The 26,691-nt window shown below is 43.0% G+C and overlaps 1 protein-coding gene across 1 annotated transcript in view; it reads right to left on the bottom strand.

Moving 5' to 3' along the window:
* Window positions 1–1,883: 1,883 nt before the first annotated feature.
* The window catches only part of LOC105702675 (transmembrane and TPR repeat-containing protein 1), a 33,492-nt gene continuing 8,684 nt past the window's right edge, over window positions 1,884–26,691 (bottom strand). Inside the window, exons 4-8 of the mRNA XM_012430407.1 lie at window positions 13,829–13,969; window positions 11,758–11,957; window positions 11,189–11,324; window positions 5,236–5,365; window positions 1,884–2,069 (exon numbers count right to left, since the gene is read on the bottom strand). Coding sequence (XP_012285830.1) covers window positions 1,884–2,069; window positions 5,236–5,365; window positions 11,189–11,324; window positions 11,758–11,957; window positions 13,829–13,969 — 793 coding nt within the window. The remainder of the gene's footprint in view (window positions 2,070–5,235; window positions 5,366–11,188; window positions 11,325–11,757; window positions 11,958–13,828; window positions 13,970–26,691) is intronic.

Raw genomic sequence — 26,691 nt, 5'->3', positions numbered from 1 at the left:
TTCCTTCGCTCAAGTATTTCCAAAATTCCTCCGTTTTCATTTCCATCCGCTTTTTGGTACCAATTAAAATTTAAATTCATTATTGAAGAGCATCGCCACTAATTAGTAATTTTTCAGTCAAATTAATATACGCGTTTTGTGTATAATTTAGAATAAACACACCTGAAATTAAATACGAAACCACAAAAAAACTAAAAAAGAAATAGTATCAATTTTTTGTCAACTGATATTGCAATTTTGTAGACGACGATCCCTTCCTTAGAATTTTATTAATCAATTGTCGATAACCTCTCGACTTTCTCTATACTCTCGGCAAAATGACAATGGAATAGTCTTATCACGAGATATCGTCAATTTGCTTATCAGTTGCTTATCAAGAGGCGTGAAAACGAGGGAAGGACATGTACACTGAGAAAAAAAAAATCCATTTAACCAAAGAAATATTTCGTTAATTCGAAGAATAATTTGACATAAATAAATTGTCATAATTCCGAATAAATTAATTCTTGCAAATTTGTCCTTGCATTCAATTTATTCGAGTTTGAGTTAAACGATGATTCTTTGAATTAATAGAAAATTTCTTTGGTTCAATTACCCTTTTTTTTTTTCTCCGTGTAGGTAATTTTCCTTAACACGTTGACTGGCATGTCCGAAATTGAAAATTCAGCGACATCGAAGAAACCACAACGCGACGATGCACTCATGCTAAATTGCATCGTATGACGTGTAATTGAAAATATATACAGTACCATGATACCGTACAATAGCCATAGTGTTAATGAAAAAGACCCATACTTCGCGAAGAAGTCAAAAGAGCTCTAGGACCCAAATTCTTATTTCTATCTCTAGCTCCGAGAGTTTCATTTTGAGATATAATGTGAATAGAAAAGTTTCGTCGGAATGCATATTACAAATGCACTCTTAAAATAGGCCCGAAATCGACACCTTATACAGAGTGATTCACGACTGATGCATGCATTGGGCGGGTCTAGACAAAGCGACGCCACGCCCACTGACCACTGGGAACTATTAAAATCACCAAATATTAAAACAGATTTATTAAAAATGCATTTAGAACAAATTATCTTTAAGGCTTTTCCATCTTTCGGCAAGCACTCTTGAAATAGGCCCGAAATCCACACCTTATACAGGGTGATTCACGACTGATGCATGCATTGGGCGGGTCTAGACAAAGCGACGCCACGCCCACTGACCAATGGGAACTATTAAAATCACCAAATATTAAAACAGACTTATTAAAAATGCATTTAGAACAAATCACCTTGAAGGCTTTTCCATCTTTCGTCAAGCACTGTTAATTCGCTGGTCATTAACACTGTCATCTTTTTTCAACCGATGACTCACCACACATCCAATGAGTTTTTAACAAATTGCCAATCACGAGCTCAGCGTTTATGCCAAAAATATTCGCTATCAGTTACGTATCATGTCCGGGCACCGCAAGCCACGCCCAACGATCATCGGGAGTGGTGTCGGGAAGCAAGCCACGCCTACCGATCAGCAAAATAGGCGTCCCTAATGAAGCCCCGCCCAACAAGCATCAATCTTGATCCCCGATGTACGCAAACATTGCAAATACTCTGTTACAGCCACTTCCTTCACAGCAATCTCTAATATGAACCTCTCGTCCAGTGAGCTAGAGTCCTCGAGATAGTCTGGTAAATTCGACCGAGTAAACGAGCGTCCCTTATGACAGCTTAACCCAATTAGCGTACAAAAATCCACGAGACAGGCAAAAATATGCACGTGCTCTCCCACCACTTCGGCTTATATCTCTCATTTCTTCCGAGCTGGCCGAGTACCGCGCATCAGCTGATTACCAGTTCCGAGGGGATCCTGATTAGCCTGGTGATCCCTCAGAACTAGAGGGTCTCCAGGAGGTTCTGGACCAGCAATGCAGGTGCAGTTACACGGGCCTTCCCCTTTCTTGTCTGCCGACAGGTGCGGACGCTGCACCGAGGGGCTCGCTCCAATTGCTCCGATTTGTTGCTGTCTTGCTCCAATTGCACCGAGACGCTCGCCACGCGTGGCGATGTACATCCTGCCTCCTGAAACAGCCAATTTAGACAGTTTCATGTTAATATCATGAATGAGGAATTTTTTTTATTTTATGGTGTTTAAGGGCGTCCAAAAGCTTATTCCTTCGTGAAGCTTTTCCATGAACTGGGCGTGCCGAATCGCTTTGAACTTTACTACGTCGATTTGGAAAGTATAAGTAAGGTTCCGACACACGTGAAATTTCATTCTTTATGAAATACTTGGTTAATATCTGGGCGGAAATTTGTAAAACGTTAACACGAAAAATCCATTTCGAATATACCCAAATGTCCAAAAATGCATTTCAAAGATCTTTACATGTTCAAAAATGCATTTCAAAGATCCCTACATGTCCAAAAATTCATTTCAAAGATCCCTGCATGTCCGAAAATGCATTTAAAAGATCCTTACATGACCAAAGATGCATTTCAAAGATCCCTACATGTCCAAGAATGCATTTCCAATATCCTTACATGTCCGAAAATACACTTCAAAGATCCTTATATGTCCAAAAATTCATTTCAAAGATCCCTACATGTCCAAGAATGCATTTCAAAGATCCCTACATATCCAAGAATTCATTTCGAGTGTTGCTAAACGTTGAAGAAACACCATCACTGGAAATAACCCAATCCCGCTACCTCGAAGAGTGTTGGAAGTCCTTGAAGGACGCATCAGTGGGGTTAAAAAAGCTCTCGAAACGGGGGGAAAAGCAGCTTAATCGTAGGAAATAATTGAATGGAGGGCACTTCCGGGTCCACATCTCGTTCAGGAAGTTGAGCCCTCGACATAAAGCCTTGGAGACAAGTCTGCGAGCACGCGCCGCCAGGTCGCGAAAGCCGGAAGTCGAGTTGGCCTGGTCCCCGGAAGTTCTTCCCTTCCGAGGGCCCCCTAAACTTCCGAGGTCCTGGTTCTTCCTCGACGTAAGCACGGCATATACGCGATAATTATCGGGGAGACTAGGTGGCAGCTCTGCTCCGAATTGCATAAGTTTTTACGAGCGGACTCTTAACGAGCGGAGGACCTTAAGTCGAGGAAAGGGAACTAAGAGCCCCACGAGGACCGGAAGTGGAGCGGGACCAGGCAGGACGAGAGAAATTCCTTTAATTAGAATTATGCCGACACAACGTAACCGAAGAATCTTAATTAATCCCCCCCAAAGCAGGAACGTCTTCCTTCTCGGTACTTGGATTTCATGGCCGAGGAAGATGCAAGGTTGGACAGAGAAGGCGCCAGGAAGTGGCTTGTTAGGGAACCGTGGAAGCTCCGAATGAAAAGTCAAATCTAAACGGGAATTTTGTGGGAATGATGATCATCCCAGAAGAGTTCCATATCTCCGTCATTTCAATTAAGCAATGACGAAGAGATCGATGTAAAACAGTAAATCCCGGGATTTCAATGTTCTTACGACTGTTTAGGACCAACGTCGCCATCTGTGACGTTTAGCTAGAACTAAATTTTTCCTCTAGAAACGTTGGCGCAAATTGTCTCAGTACTAACGTACAAGGATTAGTATTAATAGTAATGGACTGTAGGAATTAAACTGACGCTAATTATGTCCATATTGAAACGCAAAGATGAAGGTAAATTAGTATTAATTACTATTGACGGTAAAAGAAGAAGTGTTTTAGTTACCGAAACTGACCTCTTTCGTTAAATTCTTTTTCAGTTAAGTAATGACGAAGAGATCGATGTAAAACTGCCGAAATCCTGGGAATTCAGTATTCTTACGACTGTTTAGGACCAACGTCGCCATCTGTGACGTTTAGCCACAACTAAATTATTCCTCTAGAAACGTTTGCGGAAATTGTCTCAGTATTAACACACAAAGATCAGTATTAATAGTAATTAAACTAACGTAAATGTTGTCAATATTGAAACACAAAGATGAAGGTAAATTAGTATTAATTACTAATGACGGTAAAGAAGAAGTGTTTCATTTACCGAATCTAACCTCTTTCGTTAAACTCTTTTCTGCTTGTAAGGCATGGCGAAAGTAGAATAGGCAGGGAGCAGAAATGTAGCAAGTTCCTAAATTTGTCCTGCACTTTCGAGCTGTCTAAAGTTCGATATCTCGCATTGCTAGATATATCCGACCCCGTGGAGTAAGTCGAGTGTCAAGTCAACATTTCCCGAGTAAGAGTTGAAATTTTTCCGGCGACTCTCGAATGCCGGGTGTCACGTGACGTATCTTTCCTGACTACTCTCCCGTCTCTACAAACTGAATTTTTGACTATGTTGAATTTCCACCAAAGCGAGCTAGACATTTCCTCCTCCCTGAATATACATGAACTTCTCCCAGCTTCCAAAATCCAATAACTGTAATAAAGTGAAAAAGTAAAGGCGGTGGAAACTTGACATCTTACACTTGTACCTTCCAGCGGTATAAATTACCAGTAAGATTTGCATTTTTGTCGGTAAAGTTCATCATCGAAGTTGGGAATACAATTTGCGACGCATAGCGTCAAAATTTCACTCGCCTTGGTTATTCTGCCGAGAATTGTTGTTGGGTGGGATTTCATTGACTTGTACCTAACATTAGATGTGATCAGTCATTGCAATTATCTTGTAGCTGATATATGCATATGGGATGATCATAAAGCGTCTTATTCGTCAACCTAACAATTGCACTGCTGATGGTGTTCAAACAAAAGTACTGGGCAACCGACAACGTAAAGAACCACCTCCAAGATCCCAAACCATAAGATACTTTCTAGCTTCTGGAGATAGCAAAGCTGGGGAAAAGCTAACTCTTTTTAAGGTACAACAATGCGAAGGGGTGCGAAGCTTACCGACAGACATGGGATGATCATAAAGAGTCTTATTCGTCAACCTAACAATTGCACTACACATGGTGTTCAAACAAAAGTACTGAAGCTGGGCAACCGGTGACGTAAAGAACCACCTCCAGGATCCCAAACCATAAGATACCCTCTAGCTTCTGGAGATAGCAAAGCTGGGGAAAAGCTAACTCTTTTTAAGGTACAACAATGCGAAGGGGTGCGAAGCTTACCGACAGACAAAGGTTTCCTTGATGCTGATGATCATAAAGCGTCTTATTCCTCAACCTAACAATTGCACTACACATGGTGTCCTCTCTAGCTTCTGGAGATAGCAAAGCTGGGGAAAAGCTAACTCTTTTTAAGGTACAACAATGCGAAGGGGTGCGAAGCTTACCGACAGACAAAGGTTCCCTTGATGCTGATGAGCCCTGCGCCTGGACTCGCTCTGGAGCTGCCAAGCTCGTATGTAGAGATCACCTCGGTATATCCGGCCACCCCTTCTCGCCCTTAGCATCAAATGCCACCTGGAGAAGAAAAGAAAGGAACTCAGTGGGGAGGAAAGTTGGCTGTGGATAAAAAGTTTCAGTTGAGAATTGCGCCGAGTAGGACGGGCTACGATCAGCCATGCCCGGAGCAGACCGCAGAGAGCAAGCGAGAGTAGGACGGGCTAGGCGAAAGTGGGTGGGGATGGGTTAGGTTGGATTAGGTTAGGTTACGTTGGGTTAGGTTGGGTTATGTTAGGCTTGGTAAGGACTCGCGGAGGACGGGGGAGGATTCGTGGGAACCGGCGCCAAAGGGTGGGACAGGGTGCAGTCGGACAGAGGTGGAGGCGCGGAGACTCCGGGCCTTCAACTCGCAATTTGGACAAGCGGTTGTGTAACTTCGCCATTACATTCATCATCCACGCGTTACTCGGTCGTTCCCTTCCTCCTGGATCCTCCAGGGTGGAGGATTGCGCGGTACCACGACAGGGCGGACTACGCGGTGCCGTATCCTGTTGGTCATTGTCCATTGGACTGTTTTCTGGACTTCTGGCTCCTAACGTCCAAACTTTGCTACGTTTCTTACTGTCTCCAGTTGCAGCACATATGTATCTAAAGTTCATGTAAAGGTTTTCTCGGTCGGTGGTTTCGTAAACTCTGAATTTCTGTCTAGAAAGGTGCTACGAAGTGTCCCTATGAACAGGACGGAGAGAGACACTTTTTAGGGGATAAGTGCCTCCAAATGTGCTGGCTGAGTATGAAGGATCTTGACAGGTGCTTCCTGAACTTTTTACTCGCAGTTAAAACAAATGACTGTGTACCTTCGCCATTGCATCCATCATCGTCGCATCAGCTGGTTGTTCCCTTCCTCCAGGAACCTACTGTGAAGGTGTTAGGTGTTTCTGTCTATCATCAGCAATGACAACAAAATGCCTCATCCCGTTGATCATTGCCCATGAACCTAACATCTAAACATCTATCATCAGGAATGACAACAAAATGCCTCATCCCGTTGATCATTGCCGATGAACCCAACATCCAAATGTCTATCATAAGGAATGACAACAAAATGCCTCATCCCGATGATCATTGCCGATGAACCCAACATCCAAATGTCTATCATAAGGAATGACAACAAAATGCCTCATCCCGTTGATCATTGCCCATGAACCTAACATCTAAACGTCTAGTTCTCAAAGTCCAACCTTCACTCCGTGTCTTCCTAATCATGCAGTCGCAACAATGACGTATCCGAAGTTAGGTCAAACTGAAGACAAAGGGCAAAGTATGAGGCGAGGAAATGCTCCGGGAACATTTCCCTCATTTCTGGCGCAAATCCATCGGAATTCAAGGCCCTGATCCCCGAAAAGCGCCCACCGGAGGCGGCGGGATTAAATTGGAAAAAGAGGAGAAGAGCTGCCCTTCGGATTTGCATGTCAAGTGACTTTGGTTTTTTCTTCGGTCTGGTCTCGTAATGCCGGTCGCGTCTCCCTTTGAGGCCGCGGCATGCATTTTCCATTTGCATCGTCGTCGTATCGGGCCGCGTTGCGGTAGACCTATTGCATTCAGCCAGTCAGATAATCCCGATCGTTATCAAGGCCGTTACAGGTACGGGAATACAGTTACCACGTCGAATCGTTACCGGCCCGATAGCACAAAGCGTAATCGAACGTGAATCAAGCTGACCGTGAGCCCATCTCCATTTCCCTTGGATCGCGACTATCGCCGTTTCGCGATTTGCCCGCGCTTTATCGCGCCCGAATATCCAAAGGATCCCTCCTGATAGATAACGCCATCTAGATATGAACCTTTTCAATTTGATCAATATTTTACTCTTTGTTTCTAAAATATCTTGCACCGCTCTTTGTTTCTAGAATCCATGTCCTTACGAAGGGAAAAATGAGAGCCTTAAGGGGATGTGAAAGTGTCATATCACCTTAAGGCTTTTATTTTCCTATGAATTATTTTACTTTAAGGCTCTTATTTTCCTACAAATTATTTTACACAGCTCTTTGTTTCTAAACTCCACGTCACACAGGGAAAAATAAGAGCCTTAAGAGGGTATGAAAAGGTCATATCACCTTAAGGCTTTTATTTTCCTATGAATTATTTTACATTAAGGCTCTTACTTTCCTGCAAATTATTTTATACTGCTCTTTGTTTCTAAACTCCACGTCACACAGGGAAAAATAATAGCCTTAAGGGGGTATGAAAAGGGCATATCACCTTAAGGCTTTAATTTTCCTACGAAATATTTTACACTGCTCTTTGTTTCTAAAATCCACGTCACTTACACAGGGAAACATGAGAGCCTTAAGGTGATGTGACATTTTCCTATAAATATAAATTTTAGATAAACGAGTATTTTTACGCTTTAAAAATAAAATGTCATACTAACGCCGTCCGCGAAATGACGCGACTCGTCATCGATATTCAAATGGCATAAAGGCGAGATAAAATGTATATTCAAGGGGCGCACGGTGGCAAAAGAACGGAGCCGAAATTAAAACTGAATTTTAAATCGAATTTAAACTCGGGCGTGCATCACTTATCCCTGAAATTCAAATTAAATGTAAAACTCAGAACCGACTCGCGCCCCGGCGTTTGTTGACTTTCTTTTACTAACAAATCTTTCAATAACGGAGGTTTTAATAAAAAATCTACTCAATTAAACCCACTGATATTAATTATATTTGTACTATATACAGCCATATTGATTATTTTCAATACATAAAAAAGATCCAACCGAAGATAAATAATTTCTAATCATCTCCTGTAAAGCGAAGCAACTAAATATATTTTTTTAAATATGATTGTGTGATTAAATTATTATTTAAGCTTTCCAGACCTGCATATTCCGTTAAATTCAGCAATTACCATCAGTTCTCGAAAATTAGTCGAGCGATAATAATTGCTAATCCTCATACCGTAATATCCTGGTTTCCAATATTTATAAATTTGGAAAGTAAAAAAGGAAAAAACGGGAAAATCGGAAAAAATATGTATTGCAATATTTTCGTGAATTTGGAATTCTACCGAAATGTGTATCTATTATTAATGTTTACCGGTATAAAAATCGCGATTTGGAGCCATCATATATTGGTAAATGTCGGAGATAGGATTATTGTCAAAACGCGAGAGACGATTTTCCCTTTTACTTTTCATTCAGTCAAAGTATTCCCTTCTCTCTCTTACTCACTGGGGGCCGTATCGTCGCCTCTCTCTCTAGCGCACGGCCAGCAGCGCAGCGGCCGGGAAAAATAGGAAAACCCCCTGAATTTCGCGATTTTCTTCTTTACTCCAAAATCATAAGTGTCTTATCAACATTCAGCGATACAAATATCCCATTTTGCAGCGAATTGAAGATATGCAAATGTCGGAAATCGGCGTCATTATTGTCAAACGGCGATCCGCGATGTCACGCGTCCTTTTACTATTTCATTCAGTCAAAGTATTCCCTTCTCTCTCTTACTCACTGGGGGCCGTATCGTCGCCTCTCTCTCTAGCGCACGGCCGGGAAAAAAATAGGAAACGCGGCATAAATCGCGCGATTTATCACGCCGATAAGGGTGTAACACAACGCCGACGACATTATCGCGTTATCCCCCACGGATTATCATCGACGGCTCGAGTTTTGGAAAATATTTCCCAGAGGACGACGCCCAGGGGCGAGGAATTTTTCAAAAAAGCGCTTTGACGTTTTCCCTCCGCTCGGTCGTTATTAAATCCGAATGGAAACCTCGCCGACGTAAACGGGGGAATCCGCATGAAAAATCATGTCCCCCCGACGGACGTGTCGCCACCTAGCGGCGGTGATAACGAATTTACGGGGGCGTTCATAAACGCGGTACATAACCTCATCCGAAGGGCTCCCGTCTCTCCTTATCGCCGGCGCTCAGCGTCCCTTTATGTTTCTTTCTTTTTTTTTCTCATCGCGCGACACCATTAAACGTCGTGATAACCTGCCCTGGAAATTTCCCCAATGACCGAGAAAATTGCAAAACCTATTTCTAGAATATCAGCCATCCAGTTAGTACATAGATCAGTCCTTGAGATGCTTTCCTTATCAGTAGAAAATTGTGTGTTGATGTGTTGATGTGTGTGGTGTGTGAATGATGGAAGTGTGATGTACAGAAGCATTTACTTGGCCTCGGGTAATTACTTATTCCTATTTACATCAGTGTAGCTGAATGATAATGCCACAGGAAACCCATAAACATCCTAAAAAGCTACTGATATACCCATCGACCTATATCCCGCTTTTTGGGGCAGATTTCCGAAATCCATTTTGGGGAAACATCTCGATAGCGAAGTATCGCGGTGAAATATCGACGCATCGATAGGTCGATACTCCCGGGGTGAAGTTGCCGCGATAATTTTACATCGGGGATGGTTTCGATGCGTGGATAGCCCTGTCACCCCCGGCCGCCACCCACCACCCACCACCCACCACCCACTTTCATCCCCGTGTCCTCCCATATACCCATCGGTCCCCCGTTTCGCCAGTCTGCGGGGAGATTTATATTTGCATTTAAAATCTGGATGTTGCGCCACATCTGTCAAACGATGCATATTTAAATTTCGCGCACTACCCGCCCCACCCACCACCCACCCACCCACTCGCCGCCCTACGTCCACCTAGCTCCACAAGCCAGCTGCAAAAACAGCACAAATCGTCGTGCCAAATTTAGTGTTCATGTTTCATAGACACTTATTTAGTTATGTTATGCCATATCTGTCAAATAATGCATATTTAAAATTCGCGNATGTCCACCTAACTCTGCAAGCCAGTTGCAAAAACAGCGCAAATCATCGTGCCAAATTTAGCGTTCAGCGAAATTATGAAATATACTCAGTGCTCATCATTATAAATGTGCGTTAAATTTATTTATACGACCCCATAGATGAGTACTTATATGTCATTGATAATAGTCGAATGTATATACAGGAAAACCGTGGCTGGCTAATTTTTAATTCATTAGCTACAATTAACCAACCCCTCTGAATTAAATAAACGTATTTAACATTAATGAGATGCAGTTTAACCTAGCAGAACCGCACAGAGCTCCACCTCAATTTTAATTGAAAATAAGCGATCGATGATGTTGCAGGTCAGCAATTAAACCATTTAATTGAAGTTAAGCCGGTTGATTTAAATAAAACCTCGTTATTGCTCTACGTTTCGGCGGGTTTAAATAAAAGTTTAATTCACTCGATTACAGTTCATTGATTTCAGGTTCAGTTAGCGCAGTTGCAGATTTGTTTAATCATCATTTTAAAATCATATCAAAATCGATCATTCGGAGCCAAGGTGCATCTTGATCAGCTGATGCACTTTGGCCCACTTGCACTGATCATCTTCATTTTTATCAGTGCATTTACTAGGTGATACGTCGATGACATTGGCAATGGCAAGGTACTTAAGTTTCATGATGAACAATTTTTTATCCTATTTTTGTAGAATTTTTTCCTACCAAAAGAGACCAAAGAGACATTGGTAATGGCGAGGTACTTAAGTTTCATGATGATCAATTTTTTTTCCTATTATTGTACAATTTTTTCTTGCCAAAAGAGACCAAAGAGGCATTGGCAATGGCGAGGCACTTAAGTTTCATGATGAACAATTTTTTTTCCCATTATTGTACAATTTTTTCCTGACCAAAAAGGCTGAAGAGGCTCAGTAAGAAGATTGACCCTTCTAGAGAAGGTGTCCCGAAAAATCACCTTCAGGAGGAAACTTTCGAGTTGCATCGCTCCAGTGTTTGACCACTCTCCGATGAACCTTACCAGAGTTAATTACCTGATAAGCCTGATATCGGTATCGGAAAATCGATAATTGGGAGCCAAGATGCATCTTGGGGTTACCTCGTGATCAGCTGATGCACTCTGGGCCACTGGCCTCTCGATCTCAGGATCTTTGCCGTGCCTAGAAGAGACGCCCTGTGAGATGGAGATGCTTCCATGCCCTTCAGGTAGTACTTCAGGGAGGGAAGCCACTTTCCTTAAACAGCAACGATTTTACACTGTGTGTATATGAACCGAGTGGGGTGCATCGAGGCATGAGCTGCAACAGCCAGCGACCATATGAAAATAAAAACACACAAGAACGCATAAGATACACCCAAGATACACACAAGATACACCCAAGATATACATAAGAACGCACAAGATACACACAACATAGAGTTGGGTAAATTGTTGGGTGCATCGAGGCATGAGCTGCAACAGCCAGCGATATGACAACAAAAACACACAAGAACGCACAAGATACACACAAGATACACACAACATAGAGTTGGGTAAATTGTACCGGTATACAAAAATGCCAATTTAAACGTTTTTGGCAGGGTACTTTAGTAAATGAATTCATAATTCATGTCTCATGTACACACACAAAAGTACGTAGATACTATTTAACATCTGATGTGCATTACCATTCCCATGGAGCCAAGACGCATACTCCGCGATGTGGTCCGGACTTTTTGGCTGCAGTCTCACGACGTGTCTCAGAAGTGCACCTGCAGCTGGACCCTTTGCTAATCTTGCCAAGACAAGATAAGCAGGTGTGTAGGCGGGGTCCAGGGACACGCACTTCTGCAACATCCTGATGCACTCCTCGGTCCTGTTCGTCTTCCTGGAAAATGTATGATATTTCATGTAAGGCCACTAATTATTTTGTTTCGTTTAACAATTAACCTGGCGAGGAAAGTATCTCAGGTATTACTGATTTCGTTGGTTCTGTGTATTAGTACATTAAAGATAAGGGTCACGTACTTCTTCATACGTATTAATTTCCGAGATGTGTTTTGAGTGTATTTCGTATTTCTTGATACATGCTAATTCCTGTGATGTGTGTTATACATTTGGGTGTATTTCGTACTTCTTCAAACATGCTAATTCCCAAGATAGGTGTTATACTTTTGGGTGTGTTTCGTACATCTCCACACATGCTAATTCCCGAGATGGGTGTAATAGTTTCGGGTGTATTTCGTACTTCTTCATGCATGCTAATTCCCGTGATGGGTGTTATACTTTTGGGTGTATTTCACACTTCTTCATACATGCTAATTCCCAAGATGGGTGTTATACTTTTGGGTGTATTTCGTACATCTCCACACATGCTAATTCGCGCGATTGATATTATACTTTTGGGTGTATTTCGTACATTTGCATACATACTAATTCCCGTAATGGGTGTTATACATTCGGAAGGAAAGGATATCAGGAATAAATCTGTCGATAACGCAAATCTCGCCGTTACGCCCGCTTTTACCGCAAGCTGCAAGAGACACGTAATAAAATACCATTTCCGGCTTACGATCGGTAAAGAGGTACGTAAAACTGAATCGATCGATGGATATTGAAAAGCTCGTAACAGGAAATCTCAGCCGTGCAAATTTCACGGCAATTTCGTTTACACCGAAGTAAAACCTTGCACAGACTTCGTTTAATTGGCAATTGCGCATCGATGGGTGTTAGATTACCGTAAAAGAGAGAAATCTCGAATATAAATGAGATATTGATGATATAAATCTGCATATTAACTGCACCCTGCGGAATACGTGTGTACAATGGTCGGCCATTTGCAATAATGTGGGAAAACGCAGAAGAATACGCCATTCCACATAAAGAGGTACGTAAAAATTGGCCAGTCGATGGATATTAAAAAGTGCCCTGCACAATTATCCTCGTAAATCCCCGTAAATTGGAGCGCAATCTCGTCTAGGTGTCCCCTTGAATTACGAGGGGTACGTAATTCAAGGTAATCGACTGTGTGGTCGGTACAATCGCGTAATTGGAGGCAAACCAGCTAGGGGCTCGGTAATGTTTGGCCCTTTACGACAAATCCCACTTTTATTGTTTATTATCGGCCCACTTTACGGGCAGTTCTTCCCTCCGATTCGTCGGCACCAAGTGACGTCACGACTTCCTCCGGACGATAAAAGCTTAACGTTCCGACGAACAAGCTTTCGAATTTTATGGGAGTTTGAAAATCGCTCGAGGGGAGCGCCTCGATTGAAACCTCCGAGGTGGGTTTCGACCGATGAAAGCTCCGGAGGGAGCTTTCGCATTTCGCTGCCATTTCCCAGGACCTCGGTTTCCCCGAGAGATGTCAATTCGAAAGGGGCTTCACGCCAGGGTTTCTAGGGGAAGTATCTAGTGCTTTTTGGTATGGACACTTTTTTCATTCCCACATAAACTGTTCATCCAATGCTTAAGGTGAAGTGAAACACGTCGAGGAACTTGATCGACGTCGGTAAAGAAGACTTTTCAAAATGCTTCCGTTGCCGACGTTGGTTTTTTATATTGACAGCTGTGTGGTTTTTATATTGACAGCTGGCATAGAAGCGCATACAACACTTCTTTTGCCTTTATCCCGCTCAAATGCGAGTTTATCGACTACCAGAGTGTTCTTAATTGTCGTAAAATTTATATTTATGTTGAGGTTTTTACAATCTAGCGGGGCATTTTAATAACATGCAGGGTGTTGAAAAGTGCATTTACCTGTACAATTGACCGAGGTTGTAGTGCGCATTTACATGTCCCGGTTGGGCATGAATTGCTGCGAGAAAATGCTTCTCAGCCTGATCCCCAGCAGTCAGTGTTCCCAAATTGTTGTGGGCGCTCGCATAAGAGGGCCAGAGCCTGAAAATGAAAAAATGAAGAAAAATGTTAAGACACTTCAAATCACCATTGAAATTAAAAATTATTTAAATCATCCTCAAATTTCTTAGTCTACAGAAAACAATTATTTTTACCATATGAGCTCTTATTGTCTTTACGTAAGTCTCTTTATAATTCACCCCCTTCGTTTTTCATTCTCTATGAAATTATTTAAATGTCTCTTTACGTGCGTTACAGTTTCAATGATTATCAGATGTACTTTACCAATTTACAATATACTCTAGAAATATTCTTGGAAATTACGATTTTGCATTAACGTAAGTGATATTTATGTATATATGTAAAAGAATAGAGTTGCAACGATCGCTGCCAAGTTTAATGACAACAAGGGACTGGCAGTAAAAAACGACGAACATGTAACAATCGTAATTGAATTTTTCCGGCTATGTTAGTAATTACTCATCTCGGCGTCGGTATTCCGTGAAGCCCTGGTTTCGGGGCTCATTAATTACTAATTAATTACTGTTTCACTTCCGGGGCGTCTTCCCTTTAATAACGGGAATGCACACCCGGGATCTGCAATTAGCAACGTGATGAGCTTCTTTCTAAGCGGAATTAATCTGAGCATGCACCAGTGCTTCCTCTGCAACCGGATGTATCGTGTTCGCCGTATTACGAAATTATCCTGGAAACGGAACTACAAATCCATCTGGATTACACGGTCTGTCAAACATCTCGATGCCATTAGAGCACCCGATCCATTGGAGCTTCCGCAGGAATTATACCTTGAGTTGATTCTGAGCGTCTCTTCGCAACGTCTGCTCTTTCGATTTTCAATTTCTACCCAATTTCTAACGAAACTCATTTCTTGTCTTCGATACCTTGCATTGTACGACGATACAACTTTATATGTACATATGTGTGATTTTCAATTTTTACGCAATTTGTAACAAAATTCATTTCTTGTGTTCCATACCTTGTATTATGTGATGATGATAGCTTTATACGTACACCGGGAGACATCAATGCCCTCCCATCCTGCACAGGCGATGCCGTATCTGCAGGGGAGGCATTTATGTCCGCCATTGTACACTGGGAGACATCAATGCCCTCCCATCCTGCACAGGCGATGCCGTATCTGCAGAGGAGGCATTCATGTCCGCCATTGTACATATGTTTGATTTTCAATTTTTGTGCAATTTCTAACAAAATTCATTTCTTGTGTCTTATGTGAAGATAATAGCTTTATACGTACACTGGGAGACATCAATGCCCTTCCATCCTGCACAAGCGATGCCGTATCTGCAGGGGAGGCATTCATATCCGCTATTATACATATGTTTGACTTTTAATTTATATGCAATTTGCAACAAAACTCATTTCTTGTGTTCGATATGTTGCATTGTATGGCAATAACAACTTTATATGTACATATGTTTGATTTTCAATTTATACGCAATCTGTAACAAAATTCATTTCTTGTGTTCCATACCTTGCATTAAATGATAACAGCTTCGAATTACAATTATCCACGTAATTTGTAACAAAACCCTTAATACATACATATGTAGCAACGTTTTGTACGTTTAGAGCGACATACAGGGATATTATCTTTCCACAGGCAATTTTGATTAAATTCATAGAAACGACTTTAACAAAAGGAAGGCTCCTCCACGTCTTCCAACATCGAATGTGCAGAACATATTACCAGAATCCCTTTCAAGTCCCAAACGATATTACAATAAATTGAAGCTTTGCTCGAAGCCAGTAGAAGCTCAGAGCTTTCGGTCCTGTTTTCATCTAAAAGGATTTTCATCTCCCATTGTTCAAACACATAGCGTCGAGTAATATTTTCCGCAACGATTTTGAAAACCGCCCCGTCGATGCCGGAAGTCCAGGAGTTCGAAACGAATTTTGAAAAATCGATATCCCCCGATAACGTCACATCATCAGGTGCGACGTCACGGCGAAGAGAAATGATTATTTCTTCTTCCTCCGCCATTTTGGGGCAAAGGTGCCGAAAAGTATTCCCCGAGAGCTTTGCGTCGGTCCAGCCGGAAATTCGATTCCACGGCAAATGCTAAAAGCTATCAAAGGCTAATGGATTCGGCCCGGGGATAATTCCGATCCATTATCCCGCTTTGGGATATTCTGGAACACTTCTATGCCTCTCTTTGCCTTCCACTTTCCACCCTCTTTCCCTGTCCCACCCCAAGCCCTCTGTACGGTGATTATTTGAGGGAGAATTATTTCATACCCATGGGCGACGACCCACCCATGGGGTCTCTAACGAGGTCCTGTAGGACTTCCTCGAGGACCCGTAAATGTCCCTGTAGAAGATGTGGTAGCTGCTTATGAGCACTTATAATGCTGTAAGGGTGGACATCTTTGCCAGTACTTAGGCGGCAGTCCGGCAGATGGCATTATATCTTTGTTAAATCTTTGTTATATCTTTGTTATATCTTTGTCAAATCTTTGTTACATCTTTGATATATCTAACAAATACCTTAATTTCCAAACATCAAGCTATTCTTACAATACTAATGGTAAATGAAATAGCTGAAAGATTTGTCTTACGTGGTCATATCCCACAAAACACGGATACGTAACAACAATATAACCGTTGCATAAAATGTATAACATATATGTAACATGTAAGTAAGTTTTACATTACCATTTCCTACGCAGCTATAAAACATTATTATAAAACGAGTAACGTAGCATATACATTGCAGAAATTATTCTGCGCTACTAGGGCTACTGCGGATCACTTTGCCCAATTAAAAAATGGCGGATCCTAAGGATGCAAATCTTGTACGAGAAAATTTAAGGATGTCACCCAAATGTAAACTTTTCCACATTTTCTCACATGATAGAGATAGGCTGTTTTTTCATTTAATTGCAACTCTTAATTTAAAGTAGCTCTGGATGTCTGATAAGCGAGAAGAAATCATAGGGATCATAAAAAATGGCGGATCCTAAGGATGCAAATCTCGTACGAGAAAATTTAAGGATGACACCCAAATGTCAATTATTCTCAATTTTTTTACATGATAGAAATAGGCTGTTTGAGTTAATGGGAACTCTTAATTTTAGAGCAATTGGATAGCTCTACATGTCTGATAACCGAGGAGAGATCATAGGGATCATAAAAAATGGCGGATCCTAAGGATGCAAATCTCGTACGAGGACTCGATAAGGGTTCGAGAAAATTTAAGGGTGACACCCAAATGTCACGTAAGGCGACCGGCCGGCATACAAATATCCTCGGACTTTCAAAAGGGTGGTGACCATAGAGCAGGGGATTTTCCAGAGGGAGCGAAAAACTCCGGAGGGATTCGAGCGGAATATTAAAACGCACCCCAAAAACGCCCACGTCCCGCCTTGCGGAATGTAAACCGCTCCAGGGATCCACTCCACGCAATAAAGCACGCACCTTTAACACAGAAACTACGGGCGATATCTGCACAACTTCTTCAGCGTAGCTTCACTTAATTCTTTACATTCAATTTCATGAAACTCTCAAATTCTGAAATTCATTCAGTATTTCCAGGACGTAATAGTGCAAGTTCATGAGTGTCAAGACCTTCCTTATAGCTTCCATGTTCATATTTTCAAGTTTGAAACGCTTCGGTACACTCAGTTCGATGAAAAGTTTCATAAAACAACTCTTTGACGTCGCTTTCGCACATACCTGGGGGAAAACATCATAAAGGAAGAAATTGGATGTTCATACAGGGAGTTATTTAGTATTTCCAGGGCGTAAAAGTGCGTGTTCATGAGTGTCAAAACTTTCCTTATAGCTTCAATGTTCATATTTTCAAGTTTGAAACGCTTCGGTACACTCAGTTCGATGAAAAGTTTCATAAAACAACTCTTTGACGTCACTTTCGCACATACCTGGGAGAGAACATTATAGAGGAAGAAATTGGATGTTCATACAGGGAGTTATTTAGTATTTCCAGGGGGTAAAAGTGCAAGTTCATGAGTGTCAATACCTTCTTTATAGCTTCCATGTTCATATTTTCAAGTTTGAAACGCTTGGACACACTCAGTTCGATGAAAAGTTTCATAAACCTCTTTGACGTTACTTATACTGGGGGAAAACATCATAAAGGAAGAAAATGGATGTTCATACAGGGAGTTATTTAGTATTTCCAGGACGTAAAAGTGCTAACTCAGGACCCTAGAAGAGCAGATTCCGAGGTGACATCCGGATGTCACTGGATACGACCCCCGGGCATACAAAAGCACCTAGAGGGGTATGCGGAAGAACCAATAAGGGTGGTCACCCTCGGGTCATCCGTAGGTCCCTACTTCACCGGCATTAAACCGGAATATTTTCCAAGGGGAGGGAAAACTCCGAAGGGAAACGAGTGGAATATTAAAACGGGACCCTATGGACACCGGTAGTTCATCTTACAGAATATAAACCACCCTCGGATTGTACTCTACATAATGGAGCCTTGCATCCCTGCTTCGGCGTTCCCAGATCTACCTTAGCAATTAAAGGACAACTGGAATTTGTGGCGCCCTGGGGACGCAATCGATTTTCCTCCGAGCATGGTTCTTCCTTCGAAATGGAAACTCCAAGCACAGAACCTACACGCGGATTCAAAATTCTCCGGATATCGCTGTAAAGGTGGAATTCGAATCGTAAGAAATTGATTGGAAATCTCGTTCCTTCAATTTGATTTAGGAACTTTTGAAGGACCTTCGTTGATTAGAATCCTAAAAACGATGATCATTCTTGAAAATGGCGATGCAACTGAACATTTTAAACGCCGCTGACTTATTTTCCGATTCCTGGAATTTTGCAGCTGGATTTCCGGGAATTACATGTCGTGCTGTCGTTCAACATGGATATCGATGTATTGTTTGCTGAGTAAAATTCGGAAAACGGTGATCATTTTTCAAAATGGCGATACAACTGAGCATTTTAAACGCCGCTGACTTATTTTCCGATTCCTGGAATTTTGTAGCTGGATTTCCGAGAATTACACGTCGTGCTGACGATATTAATTCAAACGTCGGCAACGTAGGTATTTAGAAGGATCTCTTTTACCGACGTCGATGAAATCTCTCGACGTTTCATTTCACCTTAAAGGTCGCATGAGATTTCATTTGAACCCCGGCCCCAGGTCCAAATCTTTATTTATTTTTTTTTTTTATTAAATCGAACACATGTGACCGAGCCTAGTTTCTGTCTCCCTCTTCCCCATGTCCTTTATCTTCTCCTAATGCCCCTTTAGAGGCGATACTATTTCCGTGGAATGGCGGCCAAGCCAGTGATTATCGATTTCGAGATACCAGGACCTCTTCCTTCGGACGTCCTCTCCTTCCACCCCTTTCCTTCGACTTTCCTCCCTGGCTTCTTTCCTTTGGAGGACTCCGCGATAACCTTTGTTTCCAGGATCTTATCTTGCCGACCCCGTCTCCTGCCGAGGACTATATACATCCCTGGAAGACCCCCGACTTCCTTCGAGTTCTCGGATGCTTTTATTTCTTCCCCTTTTTTTTCCTTCTCCTCTTATTTCTGATAATTTCCCTCCACCTGCAGAACTGTTTCCCGGGTAGGCGAGGAGGAAACTATTTTCCTTCCGCTTTGTTTCACCTTTTCTCTTCTACTAGAGCCTCCATAATCACGTGTTAGAGTGTCAGATGATTCAGTGCCTCCAGTTTGGAGAAAAGTTTCATCAACATTTTCACTTTTTGATACGTATGTATCACACTTTCGTACCACCTTAAGAACGCGAGTAAAAAGTCGTGACATTGTACCGAGGCACTCCGGCATTTAGCCAACTCCAGGAGGTCGTAGGTCGTAAAAGTGGGAGGAAAATGGGGTGTCATTTGGGGTAATCGCCGGGGCGTTTTCGGAAAATCGGGCCAAAACGAGGCAGCTCTTAGCCGGCACCCCTGCGGCAGGATTTTCATCATCTCGAGGGCTCCTTAAGACCCCCCCGAATCGCCCACTCCCCCTAGCCTCGCTTTTCCTTTGGCGAGACCATCCGCAAGATGCGATATTTCCGAGATCCCTTCGAAATCGGTACGTACGGTCACGGACCATTACGACAATGGTCCGACGTTTCCGTGGGGGAAACGGGCGACGAGACTCGTCGAAGCATTTTCCGGAATGCGACTTCTCCCTCGCGCGGCATTCATCGAGGAATCCTCTTTTCCATCAATATCTGCAACCCCTCGCCTCCCCCAGACTACCCCCAGGAGATTCCTAGATGAAGAACGAAGCCACAGATTCGCCTAGCGCTCGTTCGCTGACCTAGAGCCATTTCTGTCCCCTATTCGTTAAAGGTACGCCATAACTTGATATGAACTTGAGTTGATCCTAAAACCTCCGTGGTCCTTTAGAAAAGGATCTTCATCTAGGAGATTCCTAGATGAAGAACCGAGCCGCAGATTCCCCTAGCGTTTGTTTGCCGAGCTACACTGCCAAAAGTAGACTTCTAGAACCTCCCTGGTCCTTTAGAAAGGGCTCTTCATCTTCATGAAGAAGCATTAAAATAAAATACTCCATGACTTAAAAAGGTTTATCTAGATTTTCAATACTTGCAACAAAGTCAATACATGTAAATGGATCTGTTTTCCTTGGCATGGAGTTTTTATTGTCCACTATCTGGGTGCCCCATCGACATGTCCTCGGTACAAAAGTGGAAGTACTCGAAAGACTGAACTCAATCTCGCTGGTTCTCGAGTATCTCTAAACAATTGCCGTGAAACGTCCCTTTTCCCTCGTACTTTCGGAGAAGTTTCTTGAAAAGCGTCCAGGAAATATCGAGCATTGCGTGGGCGAGGAGAACATGGAGAAAGGGATGGTCGTCGGTCCGTGAAATCGGAGTTGTTTAAAAGGCACCCTTACGGGATCAATTAGGGCGAAATGCACCCCTAAGGGAAGTACAGGTCGTGGAAAGTGATCTGCATATCTCCTCAGGGTGGTCGGGAAGAGAGCTGGGGGAGAGGGATCGGAGAGATATAATTAAAGAAAGGGTACAGAGAAAGCAAAATTACTCAACTGATTACCTGAAGCGTACGAGGAAAAGGAATGCCTCCTGTATGAATATGGTACCACCGGTGTTTAATGGAAGGGCATTAATGTCCGCTATTATCCGATCGTGCCCAAAACTTCCCGGGTACCTGTCATACCTTATATGACCCAACCTAATCCAACCTAAGCCAACCTAAGCCAACCTAAGCCAACCTAAGCCAACCTAAGCCAACCTAAGCCAACCTAAGCCAACCTAAGCCAACCTAAACCAACCTAAGCCAACCTAATCCAACCTAATCCAATCCAAACTCAAAAACAAAAGACTTATATCGTTCCCTTTCGAGTCAGACCCGAAATGGCATCAGCTCTTTGCCCATCCTGGCGTTTAGCTCTTGCAAACTTTGCGCAATACTTTTCGCGTTGAAGGGAATATTCGACGTCCACGGCAGGGATGGAACCTGTCTTTTGGGGTTGTCTCCGTAGATGCGTCCCTTGGGACTTTCTCGATGCGGCGCACGACCCGCTGAAAACTCGCGACTCGAGTTAAAAGTAAATCAATCAGCCCGCAGTTTCGAAACTTATTTAAACTTCCCTGGGCTGCAGGGCCGCGCAGACGGCGCAGTTTGGAAGCGCCTGCAGCAGCCTTGCCCTGAATCGCCCCCGCCGCCATTATGGGGCACGTCTTGTAGGACCAGGGCGCTGTATGAGGAGTAATTCGATTATTAATCATTCCTAACGTGATTAATCTTTAACAGTTCAACTAGGCGGGTTAGTCGTACATATACAATATCAACGTTTAGAATATTGAGGGAGTAAATGTATAAAGTTGGACGCAGCAGCCTTGCCCCGAATCGCCCCCGTCGTTATGGGGCACTTGTAGGAGCAGGGCACTGTATGATGAGACTTGATATTTATCCCGGAATTCGATTATTAATAATTTGTAGCGCAAAAGATTTGCGACACAAAGGATGAGGTTGGAAGTCCAGAAGTACAAAGAAAAGATTTTTCGAAATTCTGACAAATGACTCGTGATCATCTAAGAATTGTCCTGACACATTGATAACAGAAATTAGTTTCAGACAAGACTTTGATGTCTGAAACTAATTTCCGGGGGTTATTTTCAGACCGTCGATCTGCGAGGGAGAACTTTATTAAAACTGACACTGTTGAAGCTCCACTTTACTGTCCGGAAAGCACGAAATGCAGTGCTTTCTTGTTCCGGACGTTCCGAGCTGTCAGGGAAATCATCCCCAGGAAATCTATAGGAAGATCCAGCTGGGGGAAGAAGAGAAACGAGAAAACCTGAAATTATCGCAACAATCAGCCCCGAGGAAATCGTAGGAAAGAAGGATCCTCGTCCATTTTCCTGACAGAAAGGGAGAAGATTTAACGAGACATCGCGGCTTCCCCGAAGAGAGGGAAACTCGATATTTACACGTCAAGCAAGCCACCCTGGAGAGCATCCCCTTCGAGGGCCTGAAGTGTCTCTTTATTGGATAATAAATAACCCGTTTCATTTATAAAAGGTGAAGATTAAGTGCAGCATATTTAAAAAATGGTACCCAGCGAAAGAAAAATTCCGTATTCATAAACTTGCATATTCCCAAAATGATCCCCGAGAAAATGGGGCGCAATTGGGGGATGAAGAACTGGTCTTAACTGTATTATTTGAGTAATGTCAAGCTATTAGTATGATTTAAACTGCAATCGCTTACATTATACAATTTTTAGTCACGACGAAGTGCCACTTCATCCCTCGAGAACTGGGGGTTGATTTATATCCGTACTTTTAAAGGGGCTGAGATGCCGGGAAATAAAGAGACAAAAATTTATCCACGTTATTTAAAAGCTCAGTTAACATAATCCACCCTGTTGTACTTCTGAACATAGTACAACAATAAGGGAAAAATTGTTGATAATAGAAAACGGGAAAGGTGTAAAAAACGGGGATTCTTACGCTAAGAGAGAAATATCCGCAAATTGTAAAATACGAAGTTTGGGGAGAAGTTTCCCCTGTTCATAAAGAGCAGCCCGTTTTCATAAAAAGTATGGAACTTTCATCCCGGCCGATAGTTGCGCCCCACCGTGGCCGAAACGGGAAGTAAACAGAGGGCGAAGCAGGGGATGAAAGGGGTTGCAGTATGGGGTTGGTTCTTGTGGCAGACAGAACCGTAATTTTCGGTAGGCCAGGTTTATAGCCTTGCGTCGGTGGCGGCTTATGAGGGCGTAAAGCTAGGGGTGGGTGGTGGGTGGCGGTGGGTGGTGGGCGGTAGGGGCCGTCAGTCGGCACAATCGGAAACTAACGTACCGACTTCCTATGCCGAAGCGTTTCAAATAAATATCACTGTATCCGGCGTACAATGACGAGGCAGGTTAGCCAACTACAAAGGCCGCAATGCCGCCCCTAAAACCCAGCCCCGGCCACAACTGACCATTGTCCAGGGATCGGAAGCGTTAGCGGATAAATTGTCCGCCCACCCCGCGGCGGACATGTTTTTTCTCCCCTGGCACCTCCTCGCGCTTTTTTCCCTAAATAATCGATCCGACATGCCACCGAGCCCCTGCGAGAACGCGCTTAGGGAAATTAATGAAAATTCCCCGACAAAAAACGAGCCACCTCGGTTCTAACGAACGCCGAGCGATTGGAGCTGGACAACTCGCGCCAATTCCACCCGATACTTATCACAAAACGACTCCGTGGAAGTACGACGAGAATTCGGAACGTAGAACGTCCCACTCGGATCCAAAGAACGCCCTGGGAAATTAATTGAACCACCAACGCACCCCTGTACACGTACAGAGCTGGAACTTCCTCTAGGATCATCAATCAAGAGGCTGGAAGAGAAAAAGTCTCCATACAACTCTGTGCCTACTCCAAAGATTCGACCGTCCAAGTCCCAAGTCCCAGGCTGTGCAATTACGGACATGACTTCATGACTGCCTTCACATCATGCATGGACGGCACCATATTCGCAATGAAGGCACTCAGGTCCACCAGGGTACAAGCTGATCCATCCTACATCTGTCGTATCAGTGCCCACAGATCGCGATTGGTAGCCATTGTAGTGCCAGTAGTGATAGTAGTACCAGTATTACCAGATAGAACAACCGTGCAGTACTCTAAATGTCCAACCGTCCAAATCCCAAGCCCCAGGCTGCACAGACAAGCTGATCCATCCCACGTTTGTCGTATCAGTGCCCACAGGTCGCGATTGGTAGCAACGCGGATGACCTCTCATCTTCTGAGTTGATCATCTAGTAGGACCATTCCCCTGATGTTCTTATTGTGGAGAAGTAGTACCATAGTAGGATACCGCGGTTACTAGATAGAACAACTGTACACCAAACAATCAACCGTCCCAGTCCCAAGTCCCAAGTCCCAGGCTGTACATACACGCTGATCCATCCCACGTTTGTCCTATCAATGCCCACAGGTCGCGATTGATAGCCATTGTAGTTCCAGTAGTGATAGTAGTACCAGTAGTACCAGTATTACCAGATAGAACAACCGTACAGTACTCTAAACGTTCAACCACCCAAATCCCAAGTCCCAGGCTGCACATACACGCTGATCCATCCCACGTTTCTCGTATCAAAGGTTCTTAATCATGGAAAAGTAGTGAAGAGAACCATGGTAGGATACCAGTATCACTAGTTAGAACAACCATACAGTACTCTAAACGTTCAACAGCCCAAATCCCAAGTCCCAGGCTGTACATACACGCTGATCCATCCCACGTTTGTCCTATCAATGCCCACAGGTCGCGATTGATAGCAACGCGGATGACGGCGCATCCTCCTCGCTGATCATCTAGTAGGACGATTGCCCTTAGGTTTTTTATTGTTGAGGAGCGTATTCGAAGGATTTCCTCTCGGTTGATTTACTGCTACTATCCAGCCGGCTCCGCCGGTGCGTCTGCGTATACGCTCTGCAGTTTTATGCTCCCAGCCCGAGGAATAATAGGCAGGAGCGCGTCGTCGTAAAAGTGCAATCAAATAATGCATTATCGTAAATATAACGTATATCGGGACGCGTAAATTTTGATAGGTTATCTTATCTAGGCTTACCGCGACCGCTCTTCAAGAACCGCAAACCCCCACCCCGTGGTTGTTATTACCAGTTATGATCCGCTCTGATATTCATGACCAATCTGCCTTGCCTGTCCTTCATCTACCGACGTTTTGCAAAATCTACCGCTTTCAGGCTCGATTACTTGGGAGCTTGCTGGGAAAAAGGAAACGTGCGTCGCTGGCGGAATTTTTGAAAAGTGAGGTTAGGGCTCGCGAACCGTTCATAGCAAAGCGCGACTTTTTACGTTATTCTTTTAAAATCATATCCCGGAAATTTCGTTTCTTTATAGAAGGTGGACAGCACCCATATCACTTCGGTTGATTAATTGAATGTTTTTAACCATTTTTTATCCAACTATATTTGTCAAATATCATTTTTATAGGAGGTGGTCAATACCCAAAATTCCTCGACGAGACATTGTTGAAGAGGAGTAGAGAACAATTAAATTGCTTTTCATTTTCCTTAAAATTTGTAGATAGAGCCGATATGTATATTAACTTGGAATTATTTTGTAACTTGTTATGGGAGTTTGTAGTTCTACTGAGAATTGGTGTAGTTCCATTTCCAGGCTCCGATTGTCTATCAATTTTAGATCCCTGGAAAGTTGTCATCCTGGGCAAAGTTCCCCATTGAATTCCTCGTTCCGCATCACTATTGAATTTCCCAATCGGAATTCAAGTTGAACCTTCTCACGAGCTTTGAAATCGACGAGTTACGAGCTCTCGTAACCTCGCTATTACGCTTGCGAGATTGCAACGTCAGCCAAGGAGCATAAATCTCCTAAGTAAATACACGAGAAGACTCCCGGCATCTCGAAACGCTGCTTCTTATCAAATTTGAACAAGTCTTAATGCGGCTCGAAAAATAATATCCGAAGGAAAAGCGAAATGAAGAATCAGATCCCGTGACGAGATGGACTCTTCATCGACAAGGTTTTATTAAAAAAATTAAGATTTGGCTAACCTAACGTAGAAGAACACAACAATAGAAGACATCATCTCAGACGAGATGGGCTCTGCATCAACAAAGCTCTGTAACTAAAATTTGAATTTTAAAAAATGAAGGCTTCAAAAGTTACAATTTGACTAACCTGACGTATGAGAACACAACAATAGAAGACCTCATCAAGAAGACATCATTTGAAAAATGTAATTAATGTTTCTAATCAAATTTGAACAAGTCTTCAGACGGTTCCAGAAATTGCGTCTGAAGAAAAAAGACGTTTGCGTGGTATGGATTGTCTTAGAAATATTTTTATACCATACTTAGTGCCCTGCATAATGTCCTTATTCCCTCTGAGTACGATTTAACTCATCATGTCTTGTTTCTCTTTATTTATCGTTCCGGGGAAGAAGAAAAGCCGAGCGCTCGAGGCAGCTCGATGATAGATGCAACGGAAATGCAGGGTCACTCGAAGGTTTCGTTGAAAAGGGTCCTCTAAAAAACCCTAGAAACGTGGAAACGAGTTCTCCGGTGCAATTGGAGAAAGAGTGCAACTAGCCGAGGAGGAAACGAAAAGCAAACGGAGACTTCCCTCCTGAAGACGAAGCTCCTCCTCACTTTTTATCCATTGAGCTTTCCTTTACGGCTCTCTGTCTTTTCCCTTAATACGTCTTCAAGTACGAAGGAGGGCAAAAAACATAAAGGAAGACGAACAACGACACGTGTAAA

Source organism: Orussus abietinus, unplaced genomic scaffold (assembly GCF_000612105.2).
Source record: "Orussus abietinus isolate OABI.00-Male unplaced genomic scaffold, Oabi_2.0 scaffold292, whole genome shotgun sequence".
Classification (NCBI taxonomy): domain Eukaryota; kingdom Metazoa; phylum Arthropoda; class Insecta; order Hymenoptera; family Orussidae; genus Orussus; species Orussus abietinus.
This window is presented reverse-complemented; position numbering and strand designations above follow the sequence as displayed.